Below are 18,109 nucleotides of genomic sequence, written 5' to 3'. Positions count from 1 at the left end.
TTCAGATAAAAGAAAGATAAAAAAATGATTGAGGCAAGATGAGAAAAAGGCCTGGTTTTTATTTCTTTAACAAACTTTAATCATGTGTACCCAGGAAACCAGAAAGCTAAAAAGAAAATATTAACATTCTACATAAGTTAAACCTAAGAGCAAGATGAGTTCTCTTTAAAAAAATTATATTTTTATTTAAAGTTCTGAGTTTCAAATTTTATCCCTCCTTCCCTCCCTCCCCTGCTCCTGAGGTGGCAAGCAATTAGATATAGGTTATGCATGTGCAATTATGCAAAACATTACCATATAAACCATTTTGTATAAGAAAACTTGAATAAAAGAAAAAATGAAAGAAAGTGAAAAATAGCATGCTTCAATCTGTGTTTAATCAACATCAGTTCCTTCTTTGGAGGTGGATAGTATGCTTCATCATTAATCCTTTGGGATTGTCTTAGATCATTGCATTGCTGAGAATAGTTAAGTCATTTGCAGTTCTTCATCAAACAATATTGCATCACTGTGCATAACATTCTCTTGGTTCTGCTCACATCACTATACATCAGTTCATATAAGTCTTTAGAGGCCTTTTTGAAAGCATCCTGTTTGTCATTTCTTATAGCACAATAATATTGCAAGATGAGTTTTTTCAAAACAAACAAACAAACAAGTGGACAGAGCACTGGCCCTGGAGTCAGGAGCACCTGAGTTCAAATCTGGCCTCAGACACTTAACACTTACTAGCTGTGTGACCTTAGGCAAGTCACTTAACCCCAATTGCCTCACAAAAAAAAAAAAAAAAACCAAGATGAATTTTTTCTTCACTATCCCTAAGCAGCCTTCTCACCCTGTAATATCCCATCAAGCCCCACCCCACCACTGTTGCAGCCCCTTCCTTTGATTGTCCATTCCTCTCAGATGCTGCAATTTAAAGAAAGGCCAAGGCCAGATTTGTTCATTGCTTCTGGACTTTCTTTCTCTATATCTTCCCCACAACCCAGGTTTTTACCTTTCTTTTAAGTGTTTTCTTCTCTGTCTTCACTACAAGGAATGTAAGGTATATGAGGGCAGGGATCATCTTTCTTTTTGCTTACATGTGTATTCCCAGAAGGTAGCACAGTGCCTGGCACATAGTAAGCACTTAATTTGAGCAGGAAAAAAAAGCTCATTGATATTTATGATCTCTAAGAAGTAAAGATCTAACAAAATTTCTGACTTTTTTTGTTTTTGTTTTGTGGGGGGGGGTGTTTTTTGCGGGGCAATGAGGGTTAAGTAACTTGCCCTGGCTCACACAGCTAGTAAGTGTCAAGTGTCTGAGGCCGGATTTGAACCCAGGTCCTCCTAAATCCAGGGCTGATGCTTTATCCACTGTGCCATCTAGCTGCCCCTCTATTGCTTTTTGAAAAAAGGTCATCTTGTTAAAACACGGGAATGAATTTAGAAAAAAAAAAATCTACTATAAATAAGTACTTTCATTATAAAAGAAAATGAGAGAATCAAGGTCTTTTTAAAGAACTTCTCATGTTTTCATTTTAACCCAGAAAATTCATTATTTTCAGATTTACAAAATCCTGGGTTATATTTCACTTTGAGCTGGAAAAGTAACTTCTTAGAAAATAATGCTACCATGTTATCATATTTTTTAAACTGTTAATGTGACTATTTTAAGTAATGTTACAAAATACAATAACTGACACAAACTTATTTACAATGACTAGATATAATGTGTTCTAAATTGATTTATTCAGGTAACAGCTTTGATTGACTTCTTTGACAGGCAAACCCACTACTGTTAAAAGATTATTGGTATGATTTTGTTAGCATTTTATAAGGAAATCCCGGTACCATATCCATTACTACCCATCCTATATTTTGACCCTAACATTTAGGCCCCCAACACCCTCATACATATGCACTATACATACCAGGTAATAATTCAGCATCTCATTGAATTCAATCCTTTTGAAGAGCATGAGGTGAAATGTATGTTTATTTATAAGAAAAATAGTATAGTTATCAGCATGATATAGTGGGGAAAATTTACTAAAACTGGAGTAAAGAGAACTGAGTTTGAATTCCACCTGGTACTTCCTACCTGTGTGACAGTGGACATATCACTTAACCTGAGTATCAGTTTCCTCATCTATAAAATAGAAATAATACTTTTAGTATCTGTCATTGAGATGATGAAGGTGTAAAGAAGAGAATGAGGAGTCCATCCTTCCCCCTCATTTGGTGGACTGGGACACTTCTGGAGCTAAATGTTTTACCTGGTCCTTTCTAGTGGGTGAATCTCTTGAGTAAGGACATGTTCAACCAGAGGCTTCTGGTTTATCCCCCTTTGATCTCCCTCCTCTCTCACCCTACTCGTCAGTAACTGGGGAACTACACCAAAGAACTCTGGACATTGGGCATGGAAAGATGCCATCTCAGTAGACTTTCAAGGGAGGGAGAACTCACACTCCTCTTTTGTACATGTGGCCTAGGACTCCAACAGCTCTCCACTGGACTTTCACCTCACCTCCAGCAGTTATGAGTTGCTCAGTGACCAATTCTCTTTAGATAGTCCATAACGACAGGGGTGAAAGGGTCAGGAGGAGGAACAAAGAAGGGGAGAAAGATGAGAATTCCCCTCTCCACACAGGAAGCCCAAGGCAGAGCTGTTATACTACAGTTGTCAAATGCTTTTTACAAAGCATTATACAAATAGAATACAGGTTCAGGGCCTACTCTCCCAATCCCACGTGGACTGGCAGTTTCGGTTCCCAGAGTGTGTCTAACTATGTCTTCTCTCAGAGGTATATTTTTTTGGGGGGGGGGGTGTTAATTTTTAGAGGTTGGGAAATTTTCCTAGCACTAAAACTCATATGCCCCTATTAATATACTTCCCTCAGGGATTATCAATTATCAATATATCAATTAGGCAGCCAGAATCAATTTGCTTTTAGAAATAGGTGTTTACTAAGATGGTAATAGTAAGAGGAATTGATAAAAACATCTTCCAAATCTAGGACACAGTATCCCACAAGTACATTTAGAGTCCAGAGGAAAGTAGCCTCAAGCTTAGTGAACATATGTGACAAAGAGATGGCAGTTTGTGGTTGCTGGATGTCCTTTTCTCATCTTCATGGTCATGAGAGTCCTGGTGAGGGTCCCCTTAGGCTCTCTGTTGGGTTCCCAGTAGAGTCCTGGATCTGCTTTTTCTCACAGTTTCTAGTTTGCGTTCAGCTCCCAATATTGCCATATAAGTAATTATTCAGGAAACACCCATGGTAAGTCTAATATCTTCTGACCTTTCAAATTTTACAAGGTCATCCTCTGGTAAAGGGGCAAGGAGACAGAAATTCTTCTCCTCCCCTCTCACTCCCCCAGCAATTCCTTTTCCGGACCTTGACTGGAACTACTTCTACCCCTAAGCTGATCTCAAATGCCCAGGGTTCCCAACTGGCTTGCTATTTTATGCACAACTCACAGAGTATAGCATCATTTCATTGCACCCAATGGCTTTCTTACCTTCCAAAATGATTAAGGACTTTTTGCTCTTAGTGTAACGCTTTGGATTCATAGATTCCGTAAAGGTGTTCTCACATGATTAAGGGAGTTACTTTAAGTGGGGTGGGCTGATTGATTTAATCAAACCCCACTTTTATTTGAACATCAGTTATTATTACTATTAGCAAATCTGCTCTGTGTTTTTTTCTACAAATGATGACTATCTGGCACAGTCTGGAAACAATAATGCTTTGTTCACTACTTTGTCCAGCTCCACTGCTCGTTCACTCGTGTGTGTGTGTGTGTGTGTGTGTGTGTGTGTGTGTGTGTGTGAGAGAGAGAGAGAGACAGAGAGACAGAGAGAGAGATTGGATATGGATGTGGGTGTGAGTGTGGGTGTGGATATGGGTATGCATATAGGTATAGATACGGATATGGATATAGATACAGATAAGGATAGAGAGCCAGACAGAGGGGGAGAGAGACACAGAGAGAGAGAGAGAGCACTTAAGCAAATAATACTTGCTTAAGAAGAATCTATTGCAATTGTGAGGGTTAACACTCATTTGTGCATAATTGTGCCAAAAATTTAATATATAAATATATTAGTTAATTCTTTTAAATCTCTTGAACCTTGAAGAAATGACACCACAATATGCCAGATTTTAATAGATTTTAAAAGTCTAGGGGCAGCTAGGTGGCACAGTGGATACAGCACTGGCCCTGGATTCAGGAGGACCTGAGTTCAAATCTGGCCTCAGACATTTAACACTAGCTGTGTGACCCTAGACAAGTCACTTAACCCCAATTGCCTCACAAAAAAAAAAAAAAAAAGGCTAGGATTTCTATGTGGTACAGATTCCTTGAGGCTTATAACATAAAAATGACCAAACATGCATATACATATCAATAAATATTTCTATTTGGTGTGTTTTTATGGTATTATTTATTTTAAATGTTATTTTTATTGGGAGGTTTCATATGTTTTCTAATCATGCAACATTTACTGAGCAAACACTATGTCCTGGGCATTATAGGGGATATGACGAAGCATATGACCCTGACCTGTCCCTGAAGGCTTACAATTTAGCTGGTAATATCAGATGAGCACAAGTTCACATTGTTTGTGATGAAGAACAGAGAAGAAGAAGCAAGAGGAATGAAGCACACATAAAATCAAGAAAGGAAAGCAGTAATGAGAAGAGAGGCAGAGGGTCACAGGAGGGAAAGTTAGAACAACTGATGGAGGGAGCAGGACTAAGTGAGAAAAGAAAAGTAAAAGTAAAATAGAAAATAGTAGCCAGTTTCTTGATAGAAAAAAAAAAAGTGTGTCCGCATGGTATATTTCCCTCTGCTATTCTCCTGCTTTGAGGTTCACAGGGTCAGAATCATGAAGAAATATGGGTCTCAGTTGTAAAACTTCCAATCTCTGGGTCCCTATGGCAGAGGAAGATGGAAAGTCCACTATATGAGGTTGAATCAATTATGTTGGTTAAAACGGAAATACAGAGAATGGATGCAGGTAAAAAAAAAAAAGAAAGAAAGAAAGCCTGCATGACTCAGTCATGGACACACTAGTAATCAGCAAAGCTCTTACAGTAATTTGAAACAGATTGACAATGAACTTGAAGAAATCCTATCTTGCATTTTCTAATACCCCACGTTTTTACCCTAGGACCTTCGGGAGGCGTTGGCCAGAAAGGAGAGAGAGGTACTCCAGGTCTACCAGGATCACAAGGCCATGATGGAATACCTGGAAGGCCAGGGCTACCAGGTATATCAGTTAGGGTCACAGAAACAATGTACATTAGAGTTAAAAGTAACTTTAGAGACAAAAACCCCTGACATGGGCTTCATTGGACCTAAACCTGGCAAAAGAGTCTGTTTGACCATTCTGGTCCAAACAAGTTCTCTTACAGTGATACGTTCGTGAACTTTTTTGACAAAATATTTTGATAACTGTATTTCAATTCCTTTGTAATCCTATGTATTTCATCTTATGCATTTTATTTTTTTTTTTGTGAGGCAATTGGGGTTAAGTGACTTGCCCAGGGTCACACAGCTAGTGTCAAGTGTCTGAGGCTGGATTTGAACTCAGGTCCTCCTGAATCCAGGGCCAGTGCTCTATATACTGTGCTACCTACGTGCCCCTATCGTGCCCCTATCTTATGCATTTAAAAAAATTATTCTGAGAAAGGGTCCATAGGTAGGCTTCACAATACTGCCAAAAGGAACCATAGCACAAGAAAATTGTTAGGGACCCTTACCTTAGACTTCAATTTCCCCAAGAGTGATTATAATGATATTTGATCCCAAAGATGCCATTGTTGAAAGTGAAAGGGAAGAGATTCAGTGCTTTAGCAAGTCAGATTTTAAACTAACACACAGAGACATTTTGAAATGTTCTATGTTTACCCCCAAAATATTTATAGCAAATTTTGAGTTTTAATAGAAAATACTGTCGTTTTAAACTTTCAGAAAGACCTGTACTACTTACTCACAATTTCTAGTTTAATGTGACTGAAATGTGTTACAAATTTAAGGTTTGTCATATGATTGTTCAAACCCCTCCCCCCACCCCAAAATACTAGGTTGTGTTTTAGGCTTTATCAGATTTATCTTTTGTTTAAAAAAAAAAAGAATTTGGGCATACACAATGAATTTTATAAAATCTAAGGTAGCTTCCTACTTCCTGTAAAATAAATAGTAACATGGACTCTATTTGCTGTGATACCACAGTATGACAAAATTCTAGGATTATATTTTATCTTGAAAACCTAAAAAGGAGTGGCAGATCATGGTGGCAAATGTATATGGCAGCAGAAAATCTTCAATTCCTATTAGTATTAGTCCCAGAATTATTCTTTTTTGGTCCCTGAGAAAGATGTGGCAGTCGAGGGACAGGCCCTGGGTTACAGTCATTTCCTATCTATGCTGGTTGGCATGGCTAATCTAAGCTGGACATTGATGTGAATTTTGTGGAGAGTGAATATTTACTCTCATTTAAGGACTCAGGGGAGATCCTGGCACCAAGGGTCACCCTGGACAACCAGGATCACCTGGAGGACCTGGGAGCATGGGGCACATGGGAGTGCCAGGTGAGTTCATGAATCCGTGTGATGAGCCCCCTAGTTGTCCCGAAATCATGATGTGTCAGAAAGTTCACTGAATCTCATTTCATCTGAAAATCATCTTGATGCTAACTACATTCTCGGTCGAAGGAACAACAATACAAGTATGGTTCAAAACAAAAATAATTAAGGGATGGATAATTAAATATTTATTAATTCTAGACAGTATTCATTGTATTACTACAATGCTTTCACGAATGATATATTAGTCCCAGAATTCAAGAGCATTAGAAACTTTAGGGATGAATAGCTAGTTCCAAGTCTGGAATGGAGTCAATAAACAGCCCATTGTTCATGGATACCATTTGAAATGTGTTTCTTTGGTTAAGGCCCAAAGGGGAAAAAAGGAGCTGCAGGCCACCCAGGTGTAGCTGGCAGACCAGGCCTCCCTGGTATTCAGGGCAAGAAGGGAGAGAAAGGAGAACCCGGTTATGCAAAGGATGCACAGCCAGGACCTCCAGGGCCAAAGGTATGGACGCTCAGGCTACGGGCATGATGCTGGTTTATATGTTTTTAATAGTGGCTGATTAAATAATGTCAAGTTTCGGCCTGGGCAGTTGAAGTTGAAATAAGTAATATGTCTTTTCCAGTGTTTCCACTGTCTTATTCAGATGAGAAAGAACAAATGCTTGCTTAGCCAAGGGAGACATTGTGCTTTCTTAATTTGGTAGTTAATGAGGCTTTAATGAGGTTTTGGTTCTAGCTCCACCCATAAGGCTGTATACAGTAACTGTCACACCACCGTGATTCTTTATGACATTCATTTTGTAGTTTCAGCACTCATGGGTGCCAAACTGTCCCTTCAAGTTGGGTGGGGGCAAGTTGGTGATTCTCTTCTACAAAGTTAGCATGGAATGACACGCCTAATTGCCTTTTCTTTAAAAATAAGGTTCATTAAAATAACTAAATTCAGGAAACTCCAAAACAACCAATCAGATTAGATACAAACAAAACTCCTAAGGTACAAACACGAATCTGTCTTGGCGAAATTGGGACTTTTAGTGCTTTTGCTTTATAACTCATTTTTCAGATCAGATCTCAAAAATTGCCTCCCTCATGCCAGTATTTTTCCTGGGCTTCAAAGCTCCAGAAAACATTTTCTTTCTTTCTTTCTTTCTTTCTTTCTTTCTTTCTTTCTTTCTTTCTTTCTTTCTTTCTTTCTTTCTTTCTTTCTTTCTTTCTTTCTTTCTTTCTTTTTTCTTTCTTTCTTTCTTTCTTTCTTTCTTTCTTTCTTTCTTTCTTTCTTTCTTTCTCTCTCTCTCTCTCTCTCTCTCTCTCTCTCTCTCTCTCTCTCTCTCTCTCTCTCTCTCACACACACACACACACACACACACACACACACAGAGTTCCCCTCCCACTCCCATACACATACACCTTAGCTTACATTTTAATAGCCTTAAAGGATGTGAATACTTAATAACTAATATTTGTACAACATTTTAACCTTTGAAGAGTGATTTCTGTCTGCCATCTCATGTTCCCTCTAGCTTCTCCTTCATCCAGTAAGAGATTACCCCTCATCTAGACATATTTTCTAGCTCTCCTCATATATCCAGCACTGGAGAGGACCTTAAAAGTCATCTAGGGGCAGCTAGGTGGCACAGTGGATAAATCACTGGCCCTGGATTCAGGAGGACCTGAGTTCAAATCCGGCCTCAGACACTTGACACTTACTAGCTGTGTGACCCTGGGCAAGTCACTTAACCCTAATTGCCCTGAAAAAAAAAAAGTCATCTGATACAACCTCTTCATTTTACAGATGAGAAAACTGAGGCCCAGAGAAGCTAAATGATTTGTCCAAGTGGCAGAAGCCCCAAACTGAGATATTCTGATTCCAAGTCCTGGAGTCTTTCCACTACTCTACATTTCATATCATTCTCTTCTTGAGCATTAGAATCTAAGTCTCTACCCTTCATCAATCAGAGTCCTGATTTTTTTTTCCACATAGTATTTCAGGAGAAGAGTGGGTCAGAGCAGAGCATCCTTCCCATATCTTCTTAGGCACAGAGGCTATTTTAGTTACTTTGTAAAATAATATGACAGCAATAGCCTTCTTTAGTTTCTCAGTTACCATAGGTTCCTTACAGAACCGTTGTTTGTTAAAGGTACAGTTTTAAAACCTGAAATTTCTTCAATATTTCAACATATCTGTGATCAATGATATAGGTAATCTTTATGCATAATCAATCAATCAACATTTATTAAGCACCTACTGTGTGTCAGTTGCTGTGTTAGATGCTGGTGATAAAGAGACAAAAATGGAAGATTATACACCCTTGAGTAGCTTACACTCTATTGGGGGAGAAAACATATAAAAAACTGCTATTTGGGGGAGGTGATGAGGGAAAACTTCATGAAGAAGGTGCCACATGAGCTGAGTTAGGAAGGAAACTAGAGATTCCAGAGGTGGAGATGAGAGAGTGCCTTCCAGGGGCAGACAGCCTGGGCTAATGCATGGAGACAGGAGATGGATGTGTAAGGGTGAGAGAAAAGGCCAAGGGAATGTATGAAGGGGAGCAAAGTATGATAATCCTAGAAAGATAGGCCGGAACCAGGTGAGGTGGGGGACTTTAATGTCACAGAGGGGAGGTTGGCATTTGATCCTAGAAATAACAGGAAGCCACCACACACAGCTCACAACCTGCCCAATTGTATAAGTGAGGAAGTTTCTGTCCTGATAAGATTACAGTTAGAACTCCTTGTGACCTGGCAATTCAGTAGTATAGATGAAGTAACAAGTTCTATATAACTGAATTACAGCCTTACTCTTGTCCTCATCTCTATAGAAAATAGAGTTTTGATGTAACATAAACATGGAAAACAAAAGTATATTTCTTAGGTCCAGAAAGCATTCACTGATTTATATTGATATATGGGCTGAGAATGAGGAAATTACAAGATTGATATAATACAGTAAGCTTTTTTCCTAAAGTTAAAATACCTCAGAAATGTTAAAATATTAAATATACTTGTTTAGAGGGCAGCTAGGTGGCATAGTGGATAAAGTACTGGCCTTGGATTCAGGAGGACCTGAGTTCAAATCCAGCCTCAGACACTTGACACTTACTAGCTGTGTGACCTTGGGCAAGTCACTTAACCCTCATTGCCCCACAAAAATAAAAATTAAAAAATAAATATACTTTTTTAGCTGTCTCTTGTAGAGCTATTTGAAATACCTAGATTAATTTATAAAAGAAGCACTTATGTCCACTTATTAATTGAAAGACATGCAATTATTTTCAATATAGTTTAAATAGCATTCAAATTTTATTCTGTTTTCCATGCTTCAAGAAAAATCGAACAATTTAACTTTTAGGGAGAACCAGGACCCCCAGGTTCTGTAGGCAAGAAAGGAGGAAGAGGCCCACCAGGCCCACCAGGCCCAGTGGGACCTGCCGGACCCGAAGGAATTCAAGGAAGTTCTGGAAACCATGGTCCTCTAGGTAAGAGCCTTGGCTTAATGTTAAATGAAATGACATAAGGGATGGTGCACACTGGACTTGGAGTCAAGAAGACCTGAGTGTGAATTCTGCCTAAGCAATGTGACCCTGGGCTAGTCCTTTAACCTCTGTTTGCTTCAGTTTCCTTCTTCATATAATGGTGATAATAATAGCATCTACCTCACAAGGTTGTTGGGAGGGTCAAATGAGGCGACATAATTTCTGCATTTTGTAAACTTTAAAGAATTAGAGACAAATGCTTGACGTTGTCATTGTTGTCACCGACACAATTTGACATCCTTATTGTATGAGGGCAGACGTGTTTGTCTCCTGACTCATGAAAAAAGTACAAGGCCACCTGCAACTTTGTCGAGGGTAGCTCCTATTGTCATAGAATGATTGATTTAAAAACTAGAAGGGGGGCAGCTAGGTGGCACAGTGGATAAAACACCGACCCTGCAGTCAGGAGGACCTGAGTTCAAATCAGGCCTCAGACACTTGACACTTACTAGCTGTGTGACCTTTGGCAAGTCACTTAACCCTCATTGCCCAACCAAAAAAAAACAACAAACAAAACCACAAAAACAAAACTAGAAGGGATCTCGGAGGCCATCAAGTCTAACCTTTTCATTTTGTGAATGAGAATGAGACACCAAGAAACTGGGTGCTTTGCCAAAGTCACCAAGCTAACAAGTACCCAAGGTACAATTTGAACCCAGGACTTCTCGGCTCCAAATCCAGCACTCTCTCCACAAATTTATACTGCCTCTTGAAAACACCTAATCTAAGCAAAGAGCTTCAAGTCCCAACTGCTGCATTAGAGCAACAACTGAACTGTACCAGTCAGTCTGTTAATAAGCATTCCTTAAGCACTGTCTTGGTGCTTTGAGTCTCTGTGCCAGGTATGGCCCTGGGAGAGGCCTGCAGAAGATAACATTTGAGCTGAGTATTGAAGGAAGTCAGGTATCCTAAGAGGTGGAGCTGAGTGCATTCTAGGCAAAGGGGCAGCTGGTGCAAATACACATAGACAGGAAACGCAGGATCACATCTGAGGAACAAACATTAAGTGAATATGCCTGGACCATAACGTATGTAGAAGGGAGTAATGCACTAGAAGACTGGATAGACAGGAAGAGGCCACAGTGTGAAGAGCTTTAAATGATGGAGAACTTTCTATTTGATCTTACATATAACAGGGAGTCAGTAAAGTTCACATCCTAACTAAGCTTCAGGAAAATCATTTATCTAACTGGTAATTTATTTTGTTTTTAAATTTAATTTGTTTTTAAAATTGGCTAACAGGGGCAGCTAGGTGGCACAGTGGATAAAGCACCGCCCCTGGATTCAGGAGTACCTGAGTTCAAATCCAGCCTCAGACATTTGATACTCACTAGCTGTGTGACCCTGGGCAAGTCACTTAACCCTCGTTGCCCTGCAATAAATAAATAAACAAACAAATAAATAAATGAAATTTTTAAAGAAAATTTTAAAAGAAAAATAAAAATTATTGGATCTGGAGTCGGATGACCTGGGTTCAAATTCCATTTCTAACACTACTCTAACATCCACTCTACTCTACTACTCTAACATCCGTATATGACTCTGGGCACATCCCTTATCTTCCCTAGGCTTATACTCCCCATCTGTAAAATGAGGTTGGACTAGATAGCCTCTGAGCTCTTTTCTGGGTCTAGAACTGAGAGCTAAAACTCAGTACCAATCTATGGGATGATGTTTTCCAGATAAAATTTTAATGGTGATATTTCTATTATTTTTATCAGTCCTTTTGTTACTAAAACTGAAATTAGGACAACTTTCCTGGCTTAATAGCAGATACTGAGGAAACCAACAAAATGATGTAAAATGACATATTCGTGGATTATCTAAGGTGCTATCAAACTCAAACACAAACAGAAGGATCCCCATGGGCTGCATATTGACATTAAAGTGTCTCACTGTCTATGTTTTATTGTATTTTTATTTATTTTGTTAAATATTTCCCAATTACATTTTAATATAGTTGGGGCCCCACTGGGAAGTGTTATGTTGCATGTTTGACACCTCTGCCCTAAGAGATCTTCTTCTTGCTATTAATATATCAAATTGGGGCAGCTAGATGGTGCAGTGGATAGAGCACCGGCCCTGGATTCAGGAGGACCTGAGTTCAAATCTGGCCTCAGACACCTGACACTTACTAGCTGTGTGACCCTGGGCAAGTCACTTAACCCCAATTGCCTCACCAAAAAAAAAAAAATGCTAATATATCAAATTAGCTGTGGGTTATTAGCATCTTGGAGCTCTCTCAAGGCCAAATCGTTCAAGAGAGACTTTGTTATGCACATTGATACAACCTGTGCATTAAACAAGAATCTACTGGCAGGTGTAGTAGCATCTTATCATGGTTAACTGGGTGGGTGGGCAGAGGAAGCAAACAGCATGGGGAGATCTGTTATTTTGACCTCCATTAAAATATCTGTAATAGGGCGGCTAGGTGGCTCAGTGGATAAAGCACCGGCCCTGGATTTAGGAGTACCTGAGTTCAAATCTGGCCTCAGACACTTGACACTTACCAGCTGTGTGACCCTGGGCAAGTCACTTAACCCCTATTGCCTCACAAAACAAAACAAAACAAACAAACAAACAAACAAAATATATATATATATATATGTAATATTCTGATGTCTTTCTTTATTATTCTGTTTACAGGACAGCCTGGGCCTGCTGGTGATTTGGGATTTAAAGGATGCAAAGGTTTCCCTGGTCCTCCAGGAATGAAAGGACCCCCAGGTTTCCTTTTGATTTTCTCTGTAATCTAACCCTTAGAAGTTTGCCATAAGATGATCTAAGGTGGAAAAGTTTAAATATAAACATCCTCTTTTTTTTCTAAAGTCAGAACCTCTGTACACCTAATTATGGTTATTCCCTTAATTACTCATCCATCTCTGGCTAGGAACTTTGGAGAGTAATATCCATTATTTGGTATAAGATATAGAAAGAAATGTATTAAATGGTATGTTGTACACACCTAAGTGATTTCACTTAAGTGAAATCCCCATCAGTTCAGAAATTCTGACATGAAGATCTTCATGAGGATATTTACTGATTTATAGTGATCATATTTAATACAGAATTAACATTCATACATTCATGGTTCTGAATAATTAGTTGGGTTTTCAGGGGGAGGCAGTTGGGGTCAAGTGACTTGCCCAGGGTCACATAGCTAGTAAGTGTTCAAGACTGGATTTGAACTTAGGTTCTCCTGACTCCAGGGCCAGTGCTCTGTTGACTGTGCCATGTAGCTCCCCCTTGAATAATTAGTCTTTTAGAACAAACAAACAGAATCCCAAATCACTTCCTTGTCCTTGAGAACATGCACAAGTAAGAAGGAAGTATATTTTCTTTTTGATTGGTGTGTCCTTTTTCTAGGCCCTCCAGGAGCCCCAGGACTTCCTGGACCAATGGGTGAAAAAGGTAAACAAGGTGGAGATGCATTTCCTGGTCCAGCAGGAGAAAAAGGAGAATTAGGTATGACTTTCATGTTACCTAGAATTCACTTATTTCACTACTGCAAAACTTTATTATTGTTGTTGAATGATAAGCAACTTCTAGACTATAAGCTCTTCAAGGGCATTGACCGATTGGTTTTGGGGGGTTTTTGTCTTACTGTATCCCCAGCACCTAGTGATTGCTTAGTCAAACGCTTGATGAAGTTGTTGCCCTAGACCTTAGCTCACTGATGGAAACGGCAGTGAAATAGACAACTAGGAAAGTGACCTGGAGTTCCAAACACAGGGAAAGGCCCAAATCAGAGGATCCATGAAGTCATTGATTCCTATCTCACTGCGAGTCTCTCAGAAGAGCTAAACGTCCTTATGTGCCTAGATTTCTCCACATGTGCCAAGTGAATTGACTGTGGTCATGATTTCTGCAATGAATGTATCCTCTAGCACATTCACAGGGCTTCTGGGGCAATTTTAAATGTCCTAAGTGCCGGAGATTTTCTGTTGTGAGGAATCTCCAGCCCAACCAACAAGTGGGAATGGTGGCACAGTCCTTCAAATTACTCAGACTTCATTTTTTTTTTGAGGGGCAATTGGGGTTAAGTGACTTGCCCAGGGTCACACAGCTAGTAAGTGTTAAGTGTCTGAGGCCGGATTTGAACTCAGGTACTTCTGAATCCAGGGCCGGTGCTCTATCCACTGCGCCATCTAGCTGCCCCTACTCAGACTTCATTTGATGAAGAGCATGAATCAGAGAAAAACGATGGAGACAAAATTCCATGAGGAAATCAATCTGGATACTGAAATGGGTCATACTGGAGTCATCTTGTCCATAGATATGAAAACAGCAAGAGAAAGAGATGCAAGGAAGAAGATGCATGGTGCCCCGTAGAGAGACCCATCTAAGCAGTGCTGCTCTAACAACTCAGAGCTTCATGTCTGGGAAACATGGGGAGGTGACAGGGGAAACATTTCTGTTTGGGATGCTGGCCTTCATAAGACCCTTGAAAGTAGAATGGGAGGGGTTTCATCAACAACTTCTCCTAGATACTGGCTTCTGAGTCTGAGAAAAAAATAAATATGTGGTCTGCATTGTGCCTAGGACCAGCATTCTTTTTTTTTTTTTTCTGTGAGGCAATTGGGGTTAAGTGACTTGCCTAGGGTCACACCACTAGTAATTGCTAAGTGTCTGAGGCCAGATTTGAACTCAGGTCCTCCTGAATCCAGGGCTGGTGTTCTATCCACTGTGCCACCTAGCTGCCCCTGGACCAGCATTCTGTTAAGGAGAAGCTCTACAAAGTGGGGGTCTTTTCTGGATTATGAGATAGGAAACAGTGTTTTATGACACAGGCAACAGATGCCAAATATATACATGCATCAACTCCTTTTTAGGGCCTCTATGCCCAATTTTTTCCACTGGCCTCCATTCTTAAGAATGAAAATCTTCTGACTATTGACCTGGTATCATATGAGGCTGAAGAAATGCCAGAGCATAACTATGATTATGACACTCGCCTGGAGACTTCCTCCAGAGAGGAATCCAGCCCTTGACACCTTGTATGGTATTTTTTCCTATAATATGATTTAGTCATTTTGAGAGCAGGGAGATATTTGTCTTGTTTTGACATTTTCAGGCAAACTGAAGGGGAGGTCAGCAAGAGATATAGTGATGGTCCCCAGCTGTGCTTATTAAATTATGTGAATTTAGAAAATGTGAGAAATGGGGAAATTGATTTTCAAAAGATGTGGATGGAAAGAACAATGTCATACCCAAAAAAATCGAAAGTAAATGTAACAAAATTATAAAGATCAAACAGGAAAAAAAAAAAAGAAGAAAAAAAGGAGCATGCAGGACTCAAATACAAAAAGATACCCCTCCCCCAACCTACCCCTTGGTGGAGGTCCACAGGTATTACACACTGAACATATTTTTGGATTTTCTCAATGTATTGATCAGTCATGCTGATTTTTCTCCTCTCTAAAAAACAAACAAACCACTATCTATCATATGGGGGGGGGCTCTCAGGGAGGGGAAGGGAGAATACATATGATACTATAAAAAACGGAAGACATCAATAATTTTTTTTTAAAAAAAACATGAAAAAACTTACTTGAACTAAGGCAGAATGAAGTGAGCAGAACCAGAAAAACGGCTCATATCCTAACATCAACATTATTAAAATGAAGAATTCTGAAGACTTTTATAAATTGATTTAAAATGAAATTAATAGAACCAAGATAGAACAACACTGTAAAAGCAAACCACTTTGAAAGCTATGCAGACTATGATCAATACAAGACTATCTGTGATGCCAGAGGACTGATGGTGAGACATACTAGCCATTACAGAGAGGCGACAAATTTAGGGTACAGAATGAGACATGCATATTTTAAGACCGTCATTGTGGAAATTAATATTTTATTATGCATATTTGTTTCAATTAATGTTCCAATCCCCCCAAAAAGAAATAGAACAATAACTATCAGTTAGATTTTCTTCTGATGAAATGCTAAAATTAGCTACATGGATACATAGGCTATGCATAATGCTAATATCCAGAAATTTTCCCCCAGGTCTGCTAGGAGCACTTCCAGGTTCAAGGGGTCTTCCTGGTTTAGAAGGTAAGAGGTTCTTTTCCCCTAAATCTCATGTCCTACATTTTCAAGTAATAGCCTCTAATTGCCTATGTCTGATACTTTTCTTGAGGGACAGGGGAAATGGGAGAGTATTCTAGACCTGCGAAACATCTAACATAGAAAGTGTGCCACTCAATCAAATAGCAACTCTACCGTAATTGATAGTTTTCAGAATTTCCTGGGGACACTGGGAGGTTCATTGACTTGCTCATGGTGAGCCAGAAGGTATACATCAGGAGGACGTCTTCCAAACACCCAGGCCATCCTTCTATACGATATGCTTAAAATCAAAGTAGTCCCAGAAAAAAAAATGTGGGACAATTGAATCCCATGTATTCAAATATAAATTATCTTTACCATCACAGAGTATAAAAATTCAGAACTATTATTTGACTACTAGCCTTATCATAAAGGGAAGGGAGACAAGTTTAGTGTGACTTGTTCATACATTTATTAAGCATCAGCCTGTGCTGGATGCTGTAGGAGATACAAAGATAAGTAGGATATGGTCCCTGCCCCAAAATAGTGGTTAGAATTGAAGAATTCTCATATTCTAAGGATGCAAAATACAGATTACCGGTTATATTTCAGGCCACTGCTGCTCACTAACATAGAATCATCATCCAGCCCAAACTCTTCATTTTAATTAATGAAGAAACTGAGACCTAGCGAATGTTAGTATTCTGGACAAGATGAGAAGGTCCCTACTCTCATCAAGCCCTTCGACAATATGAACAATGGCTCCTGGACATTATTGAACTTGTCCAGATTCGTTGTTGTTATTAGCTGTGGAATTAAAACTATGTGACTATACATTTTTACAATATTAGTGATGAGACAGCAAAACAGATGACTGTTTTTAATAGAAAATAATTCTTGACCATTTATGGTAGCATTTGAAAAAGATATCACTCCCTGTGAATTGGGTAGAGTGATAGGAAAATATTTCTAGTTTTCTCTTTGCTTGCAGGTTTCCATTAGATTTAACAAATTGCACGAACAGGTATTGAAAACAAATTGATAAGAAGAATTGGTAAGTGTATGTTAGAGGAGAAAGTTCTGTTTAATTTTTTAAATCTCCATGGGCATTTCCAAGGGCAGGATGCTTCAAGAAGCATGTAAATACTATCTCCACTCCATTTTCATGGAGAGGTGATTTAGAGAATTTGTTTGAGTGAGTCCGCAGTTTTACTGAGTCTCTCGGGGAGAGACCCACACTTTGGCACTTAGCTGGAAGATAAGCTGAAGACAGGAGAGAACAGAGGCAGGGAACCCAATTAGACAGCTAACTGAATCACTTCTTGTGATTGTTATGTTGTTATGCAATCTTAACTGGAGGAACATTCTGGAAATCAACCAAACCTTCTTCTCTGCAGGAGACAAAGGGAATGAAGGAAGTCCAGGTTTACCTGGCATCTATGGTATAAAAGGGGTTATGGGAGATGCAGGACCAGTAGGCCCCACTGGCCTGACAGGACCACCAGGGCCACCAGGCTTTCCTGGTGTGCTAACTCCAGGCCAAAAAGGAAATCAAGGTCCTCCAGGAAGGAGAGGAAATCCAGGTATTTGTTTTCACTTCTAATCATTTGGGGAAAAAACATTTATTATTATTTATTGTTTATTTAATTATGTTGTCTAATGCTGAGATGATATTTTGCCCCAGCGGTTCTCAACTGTTTTCCTACTGGGGAAAAAATCACATAAATACTCTGATGGTAAATCAGCATGCAGATTGTACCCGATGAGCAGAAAAAGAGTTTGAATGAAAGAATGTGACATTACCATTGACAACTTCCTCCCTGAAAATAAATACTGAAAGTCTTTTTTTGTTTGTTTTGGTTTTTGGTGAGGCAATTGAGGTTAAATGACTTGCCCAAGGTCACACAGCTAGTAAGTGTTAAGTGTCTGAGGCCGGATTTTT

At 39.3% G+C, this 18,109-nt stretch overlaps 1 protein-coding gene across 1 annotated transcript in view; it reads left to right on the top strand.

Annotated features, from left to right (window-relative positions):
* COL4A3 (collagen type IV alpha 3 chain) overlaps positions 1-18,109 on the top strand; it is a 170,216-nt gene that overhangs the window by 123,092 nt on the left and 29,015 nt on the right. The window contains exons 35-42 of the mRNA XM_043995200.1: positions 5,156-5,254; positions 6,489-6,578; positions 6,941-7,080; positions 9,928-10,054; positions 12,758-12,838; positions 13,478-13,576; positions 16,126-16,173; positions 17,565-17,750. Of these exons, the coding sequence (XP_043851135.1) occupies positions 5,156-5,254; positions 6,489-6,578; positions 6,941-7,080; positions 9,928-10,054; positions 12,758-12,838; positions 13,478-13,576; positions 16,126-16,173; positions 17,565-17,750 (870 nt within the window). The remainder of the gene's footprint in view (positions 1-5,155; positions 5,255-6,488; positions 6,579-6,940; positions 7,081-9,927; positions 10,055-12,757; positions 12,839-13,477; positions 13,577-16,125; positions 16,174-17,564; positions 17,751-18,109) is intronic.

The sequence above is a fragment of the Dromiciops gliroides genome, chromosome 3 (assembly GCF_019393635.1).
Source record: "Dromiciops gliroides isolate mDroGli1 chromosome 3, mDroGli1.pri, whole genome shotgun sequence".
Lineage (NCBI taxonomy): Eukaryota > Metazoa > Chordata > Mammalia > Microbiotheria > Microbiotheriidae > Dromiciops > Dromiciops gliroides.
Note: the sequence above shows the minus strand (reverse complement) of the source record. Positions and strands in the feature narration are given on the sequence as shown.